Source organism: Simochromis diagramma, unplaced genomic scaffold (genome assembly GCF_900408965.1).
Source record: "Simochromis diagramma unplaced genomic scaffold, fSimDia1.1 OVJJ01000753.1, whole genome shotgun sequence".
In the NCBI taxonomy this organism is placed as follows: Eukaryota; Metazoa; Chordata; class Actinopteri; order Cichliformes; family Cichlidae; genus Simochromis; species Simochromis diagramma.
In genome coordinates, this window is record NW_024387523.1 from 11,154,288 (window position 1) to 11,172,689 (window position 18,402).

At 41.5% G+C, this 18,402-nt stretch overlaps 1 protein-coding gene across 7 annotated transcripts in view; it reads left to right on the plus strand.

Moving 5' to 3' along the window:
- Positions 1–18,080, plus strand: part of spire1a (spire-type actin nucleation factor 1a) — a 34,282-nt gene extending 16,202 nt beyond the window's left edge. The window contains exons 3-20 of one of the 7 annotated variants that reach the window (XM_040020180.1): positions 2,796–3,062; positions 4,776–4,901; positions 7,511–7,585; positions 7,755–7,919; positions 8,052–8,138; positions 8,907–9,036; positions 9,828–9,869; positions 11,206–11,253; positions 11,568–11,722; positions 12,150–12,231; positions 12,322–12,464; positions 13,601–13,624; positions 14,330–14,359; positions 15,032–15,169; positions 15,282–15,352; positions 15,811–15,838; positions 15,949–16,100; positions 16,190–18,080. In XM_040020180.1, coding sequence (XP_039876114.1) covers positions 2,796–3,062; positions 4,776–4,901; positions 7,511–7,585; positions 7,755–7,919; positions 8,052–8,138; positions 8,907–9,036; positions 9,828–9,869; positions 11,206–11,253; positions 11,568–11,722; positions 12,150–12,231; positions 12,322–12,464; positions 13,601–13,624; positions 14,330–14,359; positions 15,032–15,169; positions 15,282–15,352; positions 15,811–15,838; positions 15,949–16,100; positions 16,190–16,451 — 2,025 coding nt within the window. In that variant the 3' untranslated portion in view covers positions 16,452–18,080. The remainder of the gene's footprint in view (positions 1–2,795; positions 3,063–4,775; positions 4,902–7,510; positions 7,586–7,754; positions 7,920–8,051; positions 8,139–8,906; positions 9,037–9,827; positions 9,870–11,205; positions 11,254–11,567; positions 11,723–12,149; positions 12,232–12,321; positions 12,465–13,600; positions 13,625–14,329; positions 14,360–15,031; positions 15,170–15,281; positions 15,353–15,810; positions 15,839–15,948; positions 16,101–16,189) is intronic. The other 6 variants (XM_040020182.1, XM_040020181.1, XM_040020183.1 and 3 more) reach the window with 6 other exon arrangements.
- Positions 18,081–18,402: the final 322 nt, after the last annotated feature.

Below are 18,402 nucleotides of genomic sequence, written 5' to 3' on the forward strand. Positions count from 1 at the left end.
GCAATAACAGAGGTCAAACGTTTACTATAGGTCTTTACCAGGTTTGCACACACAGTAGCTGGTATTTTGGCCCATTCCTCCATGCAGATCCTCTCGAGAGCAGTGATGTTTTGGGGCTGTCGCCGAGCAACACGGACTTTCAACTCCCGCCACAGATTTTCTATGGGGTTGAGGTCTGGAGACTGGCTAGGCCACTCCAGGACTTTCAAATGCTTCTTACGGAGCCACTCCTTTGTTGCCCGGGCGGTGTGTTTTGGATCATTGTCATGTTGGAAGACCCAGCCTCGTTTCATCTTCAAAGTTCTCACTGATGGAAGGAGGTTTTGGCTCAAAATCTCACGATACATGGCCCCATTCATTCTGTCCTTAACACGGATCAGTCGTCCTGTCCCCTTGGCAGAAAAACAGCCCCATAGCATGATGTTTCCACCCCCATGCTTCACAGTAGGTATGGTGTTCTTGGGATGCAACTCAGTATTCTTCTTCCTCCAAACACGACGAGTTGAGTTTATACCAAAAAGTTCTACTTTGGTTTCATCTGACCACATGACATTCTCCCAATCCTCTGCTGTATCATCCATGTGCTCTCTGGCAAACTTCAGACGGGCCTGGACATGCACTGGCTTCAGCAGCGGAACACGTCTGGCACTGCGGGATTTGATTCCCTGCCGTTGTAGTGTGTTACTGATGGTGACCTTTGTTACTTTGGTCCCAGCTCTCTGCAGGTCATTCACCAGGTCCCCCCGTGTGGTTCTGGGATCTTTGCTCACCGTTCTCATGATCATTTTGACCCCACGGGATGAGATCTTGCGTGGAGCCCCAGATGGAGGGAGATTATCAGTGGTCTTGTATGTCTTCCATTTTCTGATGATTGCTCCCACAGTTGATTTTTTTCACACCAAGCTGCTTGCCTATTGTAGATTCACTCTTCCCAGTCTGGTGCAGGTCTACAATACTTTTCCTGGTGTCCTTCGAAAGCTCTTTGGTCTTGGCCATGGCGGAGTTTGGAGTCTGACTGTTTGAGGCTGTGGACAGGTGTCTTTTATACAGATGATGAGTTCAAACAGGTGCCATTCATACAGGTAACGAGTGGGGGACAGAAAAGCTTCTTACAGAAGACGTTACAGGTCTGTGAGAGCCAGAGATTTTCCTTGTTTGAGGTGACCAAATACTTATTTTCCACCCTAATTTACGAATAAATTCTTTACAAATCCTACCATGTGAATTCATGGATTTTTTTTTTTTCACATTCTGTCTCTCACAGTTGAAGTGTACCTCTGGTGCAAATTACTGACCTCTGTCATCATTTTAAGTGGGGGAACTTGCACAATCGGTGGCTGACTAAATACTTTTTTGCCCCACTGTAGATCAGTGAACTAAGTGCGCTGATGTAAAACTAGCAGTTTTGTGTGATCTGATAGTTGTTTGAAACATCAGGAAAGAAGAAAAAAATGAAGGTCATGTCCTACTAATTAATGAGAGAAGGCAGTGATGAAATGAAATCATCTCCTGGATTATGGCAATTAAGTTTCAGTTGGATACACTGTGGCCTTTTTACTCATTCACTTTGAAGACATGAACTGTCGTCCGTTCAGGTGAACTGAGGTTTGTTGTAGATACGGTTGTTTATCTGAGTAAGGCAAGGGTACTATGAAATGAGGCTTGTTCCATGAGGATGTGCTGGTGTGCTTTTAATTATAGCGGAGCATGAGCAGGAGGAGACAAAAAGCTGAATGTCGTCTGTCAGCTGGAAAGAACATAATGTTGGCATAGTTAACTTGGAGTAAACAGATTTCAGCAGATGGGAAAGAAATGTTTTTACCCCTCGAGCTAAGAAGAGCCACCGATTTGAACCAATACAGTGAAGACTTACAGCAGAGTATTACTGCATTTGCTTTCTGCAAATACGATACTGAGGACATATGACATTGAATACAGTATAAAGGAAGTTTGTGGAGTGACCGACGTGATTACTCATTAAATGTGGTCTGATTTCATCAAGCTGAAGTTGTCTGGCCACAGTTCGCTCCTGCTTCTGCAGTATTGGTCAGAATTTAACCAAACTTAAATGCAATGACCACCCAAATTGTGATCATAGTCACAGTCAAGGTCATTGTTGTTGGTCTCAGTGGATTTTTAATTATTAGTGTGCACAATCCTGCTAACTAGTGACAAGAAAACGTATCCTTTTCTTTCTGTAGTTCACACATTACATGTGAATTGTGATGATTGTGAGACACATGAGCTGCTATTCACTCACGTCGGAGTAACATCCGATTGAGCCATGTAAGAATAAAGGAGGTGTTTATCCAGAGAACTCGCACAGTGAGCAGAAGTCATGGTTGTTGCCTCCTTGATGCTCTGCAGAACATTTTCTATTGTCAGGAAACATGTCCGACTGAGACTCGCGTGACATTATGAAGCATTCATGTGTGGAAATCTTTTCATCATAACTATTCAAAACACAATGTGACTTATCGAATGCATAAACGTTGTACTGTTCATGCCTTTAACACAATGAGTAATCCCTCACATTGCGTGCTAGAAAAAGTAAGCAAACCTATGTGCTAAAGACTGATATTCTTTTTGGTGTTCCAGTTTAGGAGATGATGAAAGTTGTCAGTGTGTGCACCTTTAGAAGTGATCCTCACAATAATTAAAGTCAACACTTGCAAGTACAACTGTCTGTTTCAGAATTTATCTGATGTTCAAGCCCCTGAGTGCCTAAAGCTACAAAATGTAAAATCAACTTGGTGGCCTGTACAAAATAATAACTCACAACCTCTTCCTTTTAGGTTATTGACTCACTGGGTGTCATGATCTACAAAGCTCTAGACTATGGCCTCAAAGAAAACGAAGAGCGCGAGCTCAGCCCGCCGCTGGAGCGCCTCATCGACATGATGACCAACACGGAGGAAACTGAGAGTGACCCCTGTCCCGACGAGGGCTACGAGGCCACAGAAGAAGAGGATGAATGCGAAGAAGAGGAGGAAGGGGACCTCGTGTCTGATGGCTCGAGCAGTACAATCAGTAGCATCCGGAGCTATCGAGACATCATCATGGTAGGGTTTTATTTTATTAAGATACACATGTAATCGGTTTGCAATGAGAGCTTAGTTTGTCTGCCAGATTCCTTGAGTACATAAATCTGTTCTCAACACGTGCTGCTTCTAATAACTCTAATAATTAACTACAGTGTTCCTGCTGTAGAGCTTCATCAGTCTGATCACTTGGTCCATAATGGATTGAAATGGCAGAGCAAATTGAAATAAAGCAAAGCTATCGCAGGCATATGAAATGTGTGGCTTTCTGTTTTGTGTGGAATAAACTGCCGTATAGTTTGTGTGCTTGCCACATTTTTACAGCTGGCTTATTAAGAAAGCAGTGCAGCCGCATGTAATCACCCCAGCACAAACGTTTTCCCCTGATAGAAGCTGTCACACTGTAAATTCCCCAAGTAGCTTCTGAATAAGACGGGTAATTATAGCCTTGTAAACACACTGGTATTAGGCTGTGAAACCTTCTAACCCCATTCCCCTGTGTTATAAAGCCTTATAAAACTGATGTGGAACACAAATATCAGGTCTGTTTGCTGCCTGTGTGCATCTTCCCTAAGCTCTTACTCCTCCAGCAATCACTCTGTTCAGTGTAAAGTCATTATGGCATGGCTGCGAACAGATCTGGCACGTCTACATCCAGTCTTATTCTCTTCTGACAAACAGAGGTATGTCACTTTGAAGTTCCAGCGAAACGTGAAGCTGGTACAGTATGACAGGACCTGCTAGCTGGCATCCTACTTAGACAGGAATATTTAAATGTTAAAGTGCCGAATGGGTTTGCTCATTGCTCTTGTACAATGGAGTGAACGGAGGCTACATGAGCTGGTATTGTTCTACTGAAAGTGAGTTAGGGGTTTGGATCCAGCCACATTTATGCCAATTATGGCTCATCAAATGAAGCCCTGAGTTTAACATCAAATTTAACTCCATATTCTTATGTTTGCACACTTGATTTCCAGAAGTCGTGCTGTTATTTTGCAGTTTCACTTGGTTTTTCCATATAAACATTTTTTTTGCATGTTTCCACAGAAAATTGTTATCAGTAGAAACAATGGAAACGACAGCTGCTGTGATATTTTAAGAATGTTTTAACTCTCACTTCTCAGGTGTCATATCACCTGTTATTTTCCCATCGTGACAAGAAGGCGTCTGTTTGCAGAGTCAGACATTTTTTCAGCTTGCCAAGCCCTTTGCCTGAAAATGAAAATATGCCATCCATCTGGTTCGGGTTTTTTTTTTTTTTTTTTTTTTTTTTTTTTGAGATTATTTGACAGCGCATGCATAACTCCTTCAGGTAACTCTTATTGTCACAACAATTGGACTCGGATACCACGCAGGTCGGAGCTTTAAATGGTGCGCAACCAGTGATTGTCAGGCAGTGTTGTTCCAGCTGGTCAAGCAGGTTTAGTGTTATTTTTGTCAAGTTCCCCCAACATCACACGAGTCTTTAGCCACGCATGAGGCATGACTGAGAATTAAAATGCCCACTTTGGTCCAGATTGGAGTTAAATTAGTCTCAATAGGGTTACAAAAGTGTACAAAGTGTATGATCCACAAGCATAAAGATGATTTACAAAGGTACATAAAGGTTTGTGTGTAATTTGGAGTACTGACAAATGTGTGCTTCAATCCACACACAGATATAAAGCAGCTTTATTGATTGTTTATTCCATAAGCACCAGTATATGTAAAACATTACATTCTTTGCCTCTACAGCTATGTTCTTCCCACCTACCCAGTCCATCAGATGCCCCCAACCATTACCAGGCTGTGTGCCGGGCTCTGTACGCTGAGAGCAGAGAACTGCGCACTTTCTTGGAGAAGATCAGGAGTGCCAAGGAGGTATGAACTTTTGATGTGTGACATTATGACGTTATTGCTAATTTAAGTGAAGATGAGTGCGACAGTCTTCTGCACTTACCTTAAATGTTATCGCTACATTTCCAAAGTTGGGTGAACTTTTATGTAAGTCACTCAAGAACTAAGAGGGCACGTCACAAATTTCTCATATTATAAACATGAGCGCTAAGAAAAACTGATGGACAGAACAGACTGTGAGAAAGGACCAAACTCTTTTCTAACAGTTTTACCACTCTGGTTTGGTACATATGTTTGCTTAAACTGCTGGAATAGGGATCTATTCGGCCAACGGACTTATTGCTGGGGAAAGAAAATCCCAGAGTGGTGCCCAGAAGCAGAAACAACAGTCCACGAAGTGATTATAGTACAGATTGACTGAGACAGTGGGTGTCCCTGGATGACCCTCTTGTTAGGCCAGCCATGAGCTCGAGTGCTTGGCATAACTTAATTCTGAATGGACGTGTTCTGGCATCCTCTCTCAAGTAGCTGTGCTCAACCTAACAGGAACAGTTGTGTAAGCGGGATGTTTTTACTGGAGTAGCTGAGAGTTATTAGGGTGGAATACCCACTTGTGCTGTTTTTCCTTTTTTTATGTATTTATTTATTTTATTTAGAGCAATATAAATTATTTTTTACAGTCATGAGGGGAAAAACGATTCTCAGTTAAATAACTAAATATGCCCTTACTGCTTCCATATTAAGAGGTTAAGTAGCAGGAGGCAGGTGCTGCTAATCAAATGCTTTTGATTAACTGATCATCAGCAAGTCTTAGCAGCCCTATATATTAAAAAAAGAAAAGGGGGGGGGGGAAAGAGGTTTTGCCAGTTTCTGGTATGAGTGTTAATGCAATGGCATGATCTTCCCAGGAGTGGATGTCTCAACAAATTCACTCCAAGTTCAGAGTGCATTGCTCAGAAAAAATGCAAAAGACCCAAGAGCCATGTCTCAGAGTTTACAGGCCTCAGGTGGTATGTTCAACCTTAAACTGTGCAGTGCAATTAGAAAAAGACTGAACAAGTATGGCCTGTTTGGAAGGGTTGTCACAGAAAGCCTCTGCGCTCTAAAAAGATCATGTCTGCACAGCTTTTCTCCAAATGTAGACAAACTTATCCACTTTGTCTCATCTGTCCGAAAGTATGTTGTTCAAAAAGTCTTGTGTTTTGTTTAGATGCAGCTTTATAAATATAACACAGCATATGAGCGCAAACGACTAATACCAACGATAAAGCACTGGAGTGGAAGGGTGACAGTTTGGGCTTGTTTTGCAGCCACCTGGGCACTTTGCAGACATTGAGTTGACCATGAACTCCTCTGTGTACCAAAGTATTCTGGAGTCAAATGTGAGGCCATCTGCCTGGCAGCTAAAGCTTTGCTGAAACTGGACAGTGATCCCAAGAAAATCAGCAAATCTAAAAAAAAAAAAAAAAAAAAAAAAAGGCTGAAAACGAGTCAAGATGCTGCAGTGGCACAGACCAGATTGAAAGGCTGTGGTGGGATCTTAAGAGAGAAATAAGTTTAAGGAGACCATGTAGCAAAGCCAGAAATGGTAGGTTTGCTGTACAATATGTACTGTGAACACTAGCTTCTGTAGCAGGCATGATTCATGCAAACAGTCTTATGTAAGATGGTGTGGTTATAGAATCAAGTTTAACTTTATTACAGCAATTTAAAGAGCTTACAGGATTGCATCAGACCACTGGTGTATAGGGGACTGGCTGTAGCCTTAAAGGCCTCTGGATGATTGCTAATAAGCAACCATACACTGTACCACACACATCACACATGCTTCCAAATTAGGAAATGATCAGTTTTTCTTTTAGTTTCTCTCACCGTTTCGGACTTTTCTCTAACAAGATTGTGAACAGCATTCTTCTCTTGGGAGCCAGCCAGACTAGAAACCAATGTAAATGTATTGAAAACGGCGTCACTGACTCACTAAATGTTATCATCGTTCAAAACAGGAATGACCCCAGGGAAGTGAAGGTGGGAGATGCATATGCAACTTTCATATCACTTTCACTGAAAGACAGAGGTCGGAACAGTGGGAGCCGGAGGTTAAAATATTACATAACAATATATATATATTTTTTTCCCCCCTTAGGGACTTCTTTTTTTGATCTAAAACCCTGGTGTTATGGTAATTTGTCATTTTTAAATTGAGATTAACCAGCACAGAAAAAAGATTGAATGCATTGGACATGTCAGGAATGAGTTTGATCTTGAGCAGTATCACAACTGAAGTAGGTCACCCAGAACAGTTCTGCATAACAGATTCAGCAGTCACATATTAATGGCAGTCATTAGTTGTTCATTGACCTTTTTTTTTTTTTTGGGTCATTGTTTTTTTGTTGTTTTCCCCTCTGGCATAAATTCGATTTCAAGATGAGAAGGATCCGCCTGGTCATGTGAATCCACATTTGTTTAATTAAACAGGCTGCCATGACATTATGGGGAATATGCCTAGGACCTTAACCTAATATTTGTCTGGGAGAGAGTTGGGCACAAGTTCGCTACCATCACTTTGCTCATTTTCTGTCTCATTTTTTTCCTCGCTAACATTCCATGTTATCCCATTTTGCTATCTTGCCTAGAACCTTCGGAAGATGGAAGGGGAGACTCAGGAAGAACCTGTTAAAGACCTCAATGAGCTGCAAAATGCAGACTGGGTAAGAAGATCTACTTGGATATCAATTATCACTTTAAGGCAGGAATGTCAAACTCATTGTACATCATGAGCCACATGCAGTCTACTTTGATCTTGAGTGGGCCAGACCAGTGAAAGGCATTGCAAATGCATAAGTGCATCACTAACTGTGCCGCTTGTATTCCAATCAGGCACGGTTCTGGGTACAGGTGATGAGAGATCTAAGACATGGTGTAAAGTTGAAGAAGGTCCAGGAGCGCCAATACAACCCACTACCCATAGAGTACCAGCTCACACCCTACGAGATGTTGATGGACGACATCCGTTCAAAACGTTACAAGCTGCGAAAAGTCATGGTGAGGGTGTTTGGAGGTTTTTTGTTTTCGTCCTCTGTGTAGTTCAAAGACACGCGATGGTTTTGTTTTGTAGCGTGACCTTCCTTTTTTTTTTTATCACGTCTTCATGTTACTTTTAATGTCTTCTCCCAGGTGAATGGGGACATTCCTCCACGGTTAAAGAAGAGCGCACATGAGGTCATTCTGGAGTTCATCAGGTCACGACCTCCTCTCAACCCTGTGAGTCGTGCAGAACACGGTGTCAGTAACTAGTATGGAGGCTCAAAATCAATAAAAATACATGAATTCATTAATTTGCAATTACACACAATAATATTGTATTTTATTGTGTGTGTGTGTGTGAGAATTTTTTTTTTTTTAATGGATATATAGCTTTGTTTAGGGAAAAAAAAAAACTTTTGTGAGCAAAATAAACAAGTAAATAAATAAAATGACAGAGATATAGAAGCAAAATAAAGCAGACATATTAATGTTGCATTTAAAAAAAAAAAAAAAAAAAAAAAAAAAAAAGCAAACAAATCTTCTGTTATATACTAGATTTGACGGTTTAATGACATCAGTTTAATTATTGAATCCTAAATTTACTTAAAAAAAAATGCTTGGTCCTTTGTAGCATGTGTCATGTATGTAATTGGTATAGTATTTAAGTATACCTCATGTACTCCACTTTCAGTACAGTAAAATTGAACTTGGACAGTGATGTGACAATTGTCGTCTATATTCAGGACAGCTGTGAAAACGCTGAAGTCCGTGACATCAATATTTAGTTGTCACTTATGATACCAGTACCCTGCCATACACGATGCTGCAGATGCCAGATGGCTGAGTGTGAATGTTGACACATGCAAGTCTATCATTGCTTTTAGCTAAATGATTAATTTTGACTGAGAGAATAGCTGAACGACGTCATCACGCACTCTTTCAGAGCAGAGGTGTGAGAGGAAAATCTTGGTAATCAAGTACGCACTCCTCTGATTGTCACGACAGGTCTCTGCTCGCAAACTCAAACCACACCCTCCGCGTCCCCGGAGCCTTCACGAGCGACTGCTGGAGGACATAAAAGCGGAAAGGAAGCTGAGGCCGGTTTCACCCGACATGATCCGCAGAAACCGCCTGGGTGAGATGACGATTACACAAACCCACGCTCAGAAATGATTCTACTTATGGCCTGACATATAAGCACAGACTCGCACTGCTCTGACTCACATGCAAATGTATTGATCTTTAGAAGAAATCTCTCTGGGGGAGCGTTGTTCTTAACTTTCTGCATGACAGCTTTCAGTGAACCTAACCCATCCACTCAGGACATAAAACATTTATCCATGAATTAATCATTCTTAACTGCAGCCATCACGAGTACTCTAACAGCCTGCTTCCTGCATCGATCTCCTCGCTTTATTAAAGGTGTCAGTGTTTAAACAAGGATCATGCTGACTGCAGCTGTGAGCCTTCATGTCTTTAGTATAGCTGTTACTGCAGTTGCCCAAAGATGCCCAGGTCTCTGGTTGTGACATTACTCATTATGTAATGCAGTGCCTTTTGAAGTGAGCAGTACATAGGTCGTAATCCTCTTTTAGTATATAATGGTTATACATGGACTGAACATGGTTTCAATTAAAGCTAAAAAAGCAGCAGTCTTTACCATCCAGTGTTCTGTGCAGTTCATAGACCAATCCCTTTGTAAGTGACTTCAGTAAACTAATGTTCAGTTGTTGTATAATCGTACATATGGGGCAATTCTGTTAAACTGTTTATGAAAATCTGAGATTATGGAGCCGTTGTGAACGCATGGAAGTGTTAAACTGGGATGATTCTGACATCATCGTCCATTATAACATAACATTTTCTTTGTTTTCTATTTTGCTTCCTTTTTCTTTTTTTCCTCCCAAATATGGGCATATCTGTCAGTCATGCGACCCCTTAGCATGTCTCACAGCTTTGACTCATCAGGTAAAGTTCATGTCACCTGTTATGTTCTATCCTATTGTTGTGCCCGTGTTTTATTCTAGGCTATTTTTTAGGACTTAGATTTTTGCTTCTCCCTGATTTTAAACACACCCCACATACTTCATGCTTGTGTTGTACAAGTGCATTTATGACACACTACTGTCACTTACTGGCTGTTTATTATAAAGACACTTTCTGAAGGTGAGAGGAAAGATGGGTCAGCACAGTGCACCTTAATCTTAGGATGTGTGAAACTGTGTTGGTAATGTTCTGTTGCTGGGGTGATTTTTGGGGCAGCCTGTGGACACAATAAACGTACAAACTCCAGAGAGGGAGGGGATATATTTTAGGGGAGATGCTAGTCACAGAGGCTGTCTGTGGTATAGCTGTTATGAGATGGCAATTGGGCCAGAGCCAGTAAAGTGAGATTACAAATCATCACTCTCTCTACGGCTTGCCTCCCGTGCTGGTCATCCTAATCCTCCCTCTCAATGTGAAAAGTGAAAGAATTATGTAACGCTGCTGTCAGCAGCCTAACCCCTTAGATAAATGGTTGAGAATGGGAGATGACGGTTCAAATGTAGCGTTACAGTTCACGAGGTGACCACGATCCAAATGATGTACGAGAATAACTTTTAGCACTGTGGCTGCACTCATTGTCTTTCCCTGCTTCCTCCCCCGCACTTCCCTTCGTACGCCTCTCCCTCTGTGCTTTCTAGTTTACGCACAATGTGTTTAAGCTTTAATATAGAGCACTATCGCACAGCGTCCTGTTAATTCACACCCGGGGTCTGTACTATGAAGCGGGCTACAACTGTGATCGCGCAAAGCGCTGTCAGTCGCAGGTTTTCACATCTCCAAGTCAACCCAGGTTTTCTGATTCCAGCTAGAGGTGGTTTAATTTACATAGAACTGCATACTTCTCGCAAGGATGGATGGATAGATGGATGGATGGGTGGATATGTATAAATTGTGACTCTCAACCTCCTTATTCTTCATGGCCCACACTCTGAGACCCACTGGATTAATGTGTCCCTGAGATTTACTCTTGGGTAAGGCTGTCTTAAGTTTATTCTTCCAGCTGCAACCCAGGTGGTGTTAAAGGCTCAAGTAAAGAAGACATATTTATTAAAACTACAAGGCAGCCTTCCAGATCTTCACGGACCCCCCCCCCCCCCCGAGTTACCTCGCTAAGCCCGCAAATGCTGCTTCATTGTACAGGCCCTCTGCTCTGACAGATGCTTGTCGCTGTCGAGTCCTCCCCGTGGTTCTAGTCTGGTGTTTGTTAACGTCTGTGTGAGCTTCGACTGAAGGTTATATTCCCTTAATTCATCTGCAGGTGCAGGGAAAAGCATCAGCACTCCTCAGGACTTGTTCCGCAGCTCAGGTAAAGCACACACGGACCGACGTGTCGTGGCAACTTTGGAGTCTGTGTGACAAAGCAGGAGTGTCGTGAAAATGAGTGAGGGGAAATTGATGAGAAAATCTGAACCGTTGGCATGTGGCTGAGGTTTATCTTCCTCAATTCTGCCTCTGTGGTGTCCTGTCATAACACTGTAAAGAAGTCTTTAATACCAGCTACTGAAGGAGTTGACTCGTGATGTGTGGTTCATGTGTACATGTGACATCTGTAACAGTGTCTCTGTTTATTATGTTGGACGCTGTATCTTCCCGCTTTAATTGACTGTGTTTGACCCACAGACACTCCTGATGCTCGGAGGAAGTTGACCTGCAGCACCCATTCACTGTCCAGCAGCACAGCAGGACCAAATCAGGGCGGCGGGCAGGCGCTTAGCCAGAGAAAGAGGGTGCTCAAAGCGCCCACGCTGGCAGAACTGGACGGCTCAGATTCCGATGTAAGATGTCTGACTCTTATGATTGATTGCGAATGATCATGCGTGTCATGTGACTTCGTCAGAATCTTGGTTATTATGCCAAAAGAGCAACAAAATTATACACAGTCCTATTTGGTGCAAAGAAAGAAAACAAACCATCTTAACTTTTTCATGCACAAAATTAAAAAGGAGAATTTCTAATAAACAGTATAAAACAAATATTTTTAAAAAATAGATATGTATGTGATGGCTTCTTGAGCTCAGAGCATCATTATGTCTAAAAGAATCGTATTCCACAACATTGCTATAATATGGTTAAAGTGACGTTCTGATTTAGCAGCTAAGCTCTCACAATTATTAATGACACGTTAATATTAGGCACACAAACTTGATTGTGGTAGTTATGAATTTTCGATGAATTGCTAATATGTCGTTTTCTGGATGACAGGAGGAAACCACACAGAGCAGCTCCAGCATGTCCACGTCTTTGATAGAAGACACGTCTCCTGACTCTGTCGCAGCCACGAAGGGTATTAACTTTTGAACATAGTGTATTACACAAATTAAATGTTCCCTCTCTGGCAGACTTTTTCATGCATATTTGTGTCCCATGTCTCCAGCTCCTCCAAAGTTTCTGCCTGTCTCCGCCACCCCACAGCCAGACAAGCGACAATCTTCACAGAGGCGGCACTCTATCGAGAAGGAGTCCCCTACCAGCGTCAGGCCTTTCTTACCACCATCCAGACAGAGCTCAAAGTCTTTGGTACGTTACCTTGTGGAGGCTATTTCTATTGGACTCTCTGTTTATGACAGATCTTTATCATCTAAATGATTTAAAAAAAAAAAAAAAAAAAAAAAAAAAGTAAATATAAAAGCAGATACTCGGAAGCATTTCTGAATGCAGTTCATGACCCACCAGTTGGAAATATGCAGTCAGTTGGATGAAATATCAGCCTTGCTAATCAAAATGAATGGAAACCCATTATTGTGGTTACATCGATTAACAGCACCAGACGTACAATACGTCTGTTGAATTTACTCCTGTCCTGTGACCGGCCATTGGTTTGCAGTGAGGTCACTGGTTTTCTCTGACTCTGAGCTTGGTCCTATGATTCTAGTGAAGTTGATGGATCTAATTGAAAGCACAGGACAGCGCTGTACGAAAAGGATTTTGGTCAAGTTGGTTTATTCTCACTATTTATGTATTTCCCTTTATTTTTTTTTTTATTTATTTATTTATTTTTTTTCCAACACTGCCAAACCCAGAGCTTCTAATTAAGCCAGACTCGACTTTTAAAAGTCTGTAGTGATGCATGTCAAGAATTAGAAGGCTTTCACAGAGAGAACTTCATATTTTAAATCTTCGATCCCTAATCCTTTCCAGAATCTTTCATAATTAGTGACAAATGTTGCAGATTCTGTTGTTTCCATTAAGATCTGTCCAGTTGACAGTAGAAACAACAAACAGTGACGAGATTAATCTAAGACATCTTTGATGAGTCACTTTTAAAAGTTGGAATAAAAAGTTACTGTTCATTAATACTAGGATGTTAACTCTTTCTCCCTCAGATGCCTGCTAGGGGTAACCCTCGTTTCTCTTTCTGAGTTAAGCAGTTTGTATTATTTCAGACCTGTTTCCAGAACAAAATGACTGAGTGTGCATCAGAAGTTGGCGGGAGGGATTTCTGCCTGTGCAGCTTTTCCCTGGTTTAAAACACCCTCTCAAACTTCATTCATATAAGAAGCTGAAGCTCTTTAGTTAATGTAGAACAGTCAGGTCTTTGTTGCATCCCCTCCCTTTCTCGTACTCCTGTTATATCTCATTTACATGTTTACTCTGATTAGCCATCTTCTTCCAAAGACTCACTTTAAATTATTTCTTATTTTCAAATGCTGCAGCTAATGACGAATCCCAGTGGCAAGGTAACTAGGTCAATTTCCTGTTTATTGATTTATTTATTTATTTGCAATGTCCACTAATCCTAACAATTAGTACTAAGGAATGCATGCATGCACGCAAGGGAGAAAGTGATTTAAAGGAATGCCATCAAGGTTGGAAGATGCAGCCTAAAGCCTATCACTGTATCCGGCTTCTTCAAAGCTGTTTTTTATTGCTAGATGTACTCTGTGTGGTTTAGTTGAGGGAGCTGGCCGTATCGTGTGCGCAAGAGGCAGCACACAAGCTTTGTACTAGGATTTGGCAGAGACCGAGGTCTATGTGAGTACACCTGATTGAAGTTCAGGTGGGGAGCGGATGTGTGAAAGGATTTTAATGGACTGAAAGGAAAGCTGCAATGTCAGTGAACAGCCTTCCTTTTGAGGGGTACATTGAGATCAAAAATGAAACGTCAAGCCAGATATATTTGTTAAAAATTAAGTAATCCTATGTGCTCATGCATGTTTGAATGTGATGATGTAATCCAGAAGTTTTTTTTGTATATCTTTTTATTAGATTTTATGCTTTGTAACAACATTGGCTGTAAGCTGATGATGTAACTGACAGACCACCTAATGGGTTCATGCAGTTCTTGTATTAAATTTTACTGAGCGTACTGTGTGTGATTAGCTCGTTGGAATATAAGGTCTTGCTTCTGTTTAAATATCCTGTTCCCTCTGTCTGCTGGTCAGGTGGATGCCGGCAGTGGCGCTCAGGGCTCGGTACGTCGCCACTACTGCAAAATATCAAATTGTATCACCTCCAAGCACTGTGTGGGGGAACCATCCTGAATGGCGTCTAATTCAATCGGCTTGTGTTTTTTTTTTTTTTTTTTTTTTTTTTTTTTTTTAGATGAATGGGACCTTGTGTTGTAACTGCTTGAGTGAATGCAACATCTGTGGCGTACTGAAAATAACTCAGGGAAGATTATATATGAGGCCAGATCTTATACAAGCACTCAATCCCAGTAAATGATGATGATCAGTAGATGTGCTCCCTGAGACATTTTCACCCCTGTGGACTTCTTTTGTAAAACTCCAGATGAGAGCTCAGCTGGCACCATGATGGGGGATCCTCTTACAGATTGTTTCCTTGGAAACATCTGGTGAATAACAGGAGCTCAAAACGTGTTTTTGACAGAGAATAAAGCAAATCTGGATTAAAGTAAAGAAATCCTAGAGTTGTGGTTCCAGCATGGGAGGTGTTGTGTTGCATCACATGGAGGTTCTGCATTTATTTTCACAGCGGCGGTGTGAAACTTCCATTCTCACATCTCGTTGCATGTTTAGGTGATGTGGTGTGCAGTGGGGCATTTTTGTTTGGGTTTGTCAAACACATCACTGTCTGTGTGTTTGTGAGCATGGTTTGATGATGTGATGCATGTTCCCCCGCAGGAGGAGTTCTGTTATCCGGCGGAGTGTTTGGCTCTGACGGTGGAAGAGGTGATGCACATCAGGCAGGTCCTCGTCAAGGCCGAGCTGGAGAAGTTTCAGCAATACAAAGAAGTCTACAATGCTCTCAAGAAAGGAAAGGTACAAAACCACCTGTAAACTTATGGTTTTCTCTTAAACTGATAATTTGTCACATTGATTTTGAAACTCTAGTGCACCTTCCTCACCTCAATTTTTCTCCTCCCCTGTCCAGCTTTGCTTTTCTTGCAGGATTAAAAGGTTCTCCATCTTCACCTGGTCCTACACCTGCCAGTTCTGCAAAAGGTAATTTGAATCGCTGTTAAAAGGACAGCTCGACTTAAAGAGGAAGACTCCAACATTTAAACAAAGTCTGTATTTGACACTGATTTCCAAATTTATAGTTTTCATGTTTATGTACCAAACATACCCAATTGGCCTCATATCAAACAGCCACATGCCCAGCACATCCTGGCTGGTATTTCATTAGTCGATAAATCTACTGGATGCATATGAGTAGTTCTCCATTTTTCATTGTTTTTCTTCAAACGCGTACGTTATTTAAAGTGCTTTCTGCACTGCATAAGTCTGAGTCGAGACTAAAGAAACCAAACTATCTACTGTGGGAGCTCGTCTCTCTGGCTCTGCTGCATTAGTTTCTGTTTTAAGCTTTAACTGACAGTTTGACAGGAGTGCAGTACAAAATCAGTGAAGTGGTTTTCACGAATTTCCAGCTTATCAGGTTTTTTTAAATTTTTTTTCAGACCTGTGTGTTCCCAGTGCTCGAAAAAGGTACGAGACTGTCAACTGCTACTTGAAACATCAGTTTGGTATTTGACACTCATTCTTTAAGACCTACCTGAGCCTTTTTAGTTCAGTTGTTTTGTATCTCTTTGCCTCAGATGCGGCTGCCGTCTAAGCCCTATTCCACACTGCCTATCTACTCTCTGGGTCCCAGTGCTGTGGTTAAAGAAGACACAGGCACATCTGCCCCAGCTGAGCCAGACAAGCAGCCGTTTGGGTCTGCGCACACCCGGCACAGTCTGCGCAGAAGGTGACTTAATAATCGGCGGCATCATTGTGTTGTGGCTGCGACTGCTTTCCTGTGTGTGCACAGATATTCACTCAGTTGTCTCTGTTCAGGTTGTCCAAGCACAGCATCAGCAAAGACGGGCGGTCGCAGGATGAGCTAGAGCTGCCCAAGGAGCTCACTGAGGACTGGGTCACCATGGAGGTCTGTGTGGACTGCAAGAAGTTCATCACAGAGATCATCACCTCCAGCAGGCGCAGCCTGTGCGTGGCCACCAAGCGGGCCCGCCTCAATCGCAGAACCCAGTCGTTCTACATGTCGTCGTCCAGCTCTGTCAACTTCAGGCCTTCGGAGCGAACCATCAATGAGTTGTAGAACATCGGACTGGTCGGTGCACTTTAAGTTAAGCTTTGTCATTCAACTAAAAAAACAAACAAACAAAAAAAACCACCAACAAAAAAAACAAAAAACTCCAAAACAAACAAAAAAACCCCTCCCACAGTGATGTGTGTACATAAAGTGGAGTTTTGCAAAGAAGTAAGAAGTGACCATGTGGCCAGTCCATTCCAAGCTAAAGCTAGTAAAGTTTCTGATACTTCATCCTCCTCTCAGATTGGCTGAGAGGAGGGATGCAATGTGGGTCACAGAGAGCAGCCGAGCTTCTGCATGTGGGTGACGTTATCGAGCTGCTGATGTCACCATCATGAACCGGGGTAAGGGTGAGTGGGAGCGAATGACACAGAAAGCCAAAAGGTGCAGTGGTATCGTGTAAATAGTTCAAAGGCCCAATCATAGTAGGTTTTCCAGTTCCTGTTTACGTCTAGCACTCAGGAAGAACAAACGATTGTCTTTTGACAGAAATGCACTGTAGATCCTCCCGTCAGGTCTGCTGGGGTAGATGTCTGCCAGTCCCCTGCCCCTCTGATTCTTCCAGCAACACTTATGCCAAAAGTTACATCTCTTCTTTTTTTTCTTTTTTTCTTTTTTTTTTTTTTTAAAGCCAGTTTAAATGTATATTTGCTATGATCTCATGTGGCTGATACAGCACGTTGAGGGGTTAAAAATAGCCTGGTTATTTTTCTGGGTGGGTTTTAGTATTTAATTAAATGTATAATCAATTCTGTGCCTGGTGCCAAAATGTAATTTCTTTCTCTGAATGCCTTTTGTAGTTACGGACCTACTGTGCATAAGGTTTGGTTTCTCACCATTCAGGCTGGCAATAGAAGCACAGACGTGTTGGGTTCGTGAGTGTGTACATGTTGTATATCTTAACTGTTCCAAAACTTGATTTAATATAAATCTGTAACAAAGTATAATTTTACCACGTTTTAGGATTTCTGCCTCAAGAGTTTCTTTATTGGAAAAAGTTGTTGGTTATTATTATTATTATTATTATTATTATTATTAATGTTATTATGTTTCTGTCAATATAATAAAGTTTTATTTCTGTTCTTGTATAGTTTATAAACTTCTCAGTGTTATACCCTTCTAAATCACAAATAGCACTTTTACTGGATCAATTTATTGTTTATTTTTGTTCATTTATGTCTTAAATGATTATGATTTATAATGTTTTTTTGTTTCACCTCTTGGGGGTTCATAGTGCCATTTTTCCCAGAGTTCATGAATGAAAATGTGTGAGCGACTTCTGGCTGCTTCACAGGAAGGACTAATTACTGAATCCACTAGAAACACACCACTGAATTGAATGTAGGCACTTTAAGTATAGGACTGTCATCCTTTACCAATATTTTAGCCTTTTCAAATCACACAGTCTCACACGTGTTCAAAGTGTGTTTTTGGAGGTAAAAAAAAGCTGTCACAAAATGAACACAAATCTTAACCAGGCGGTTCAACGATGATGCCATGTTCCAATGAAATAGTCCATCTGATAAGTTTTATTTTAGAGATCTGTAAAGGAACGTGTGCATGCTGTACTGTGCTTTTTTTTGTTGTTTTTTTTGTTTATCAAGGAAATTCTAATAAAATCATCATGATTCTTAAGTCTGACTCGGTTGCCCTGTTACAGAATTCAGCCTTATATGCCTGCAGGCTTACAGAGCACTGTGCAAACCTGTGTTAGGCAGCAGAGGGCGATAGAGGCAAAATAAAAATGAAACGTGTTTCCTCTCCATCAGCCTGCAGACACGAGGACATCAGGTGGTAAAGGATCTGTATTGCAGACAGATCCATAAGTTTTTGGATGTCCACATGTTATGTTTTTGTTTCTTTCACATCTTGCCTGTGGACATAACTGCAGAGGACTTTCAGGTTTAGAAATTTTAACCATTTCTATACCATTTGTATCGTCATCCATTTTCAGAAG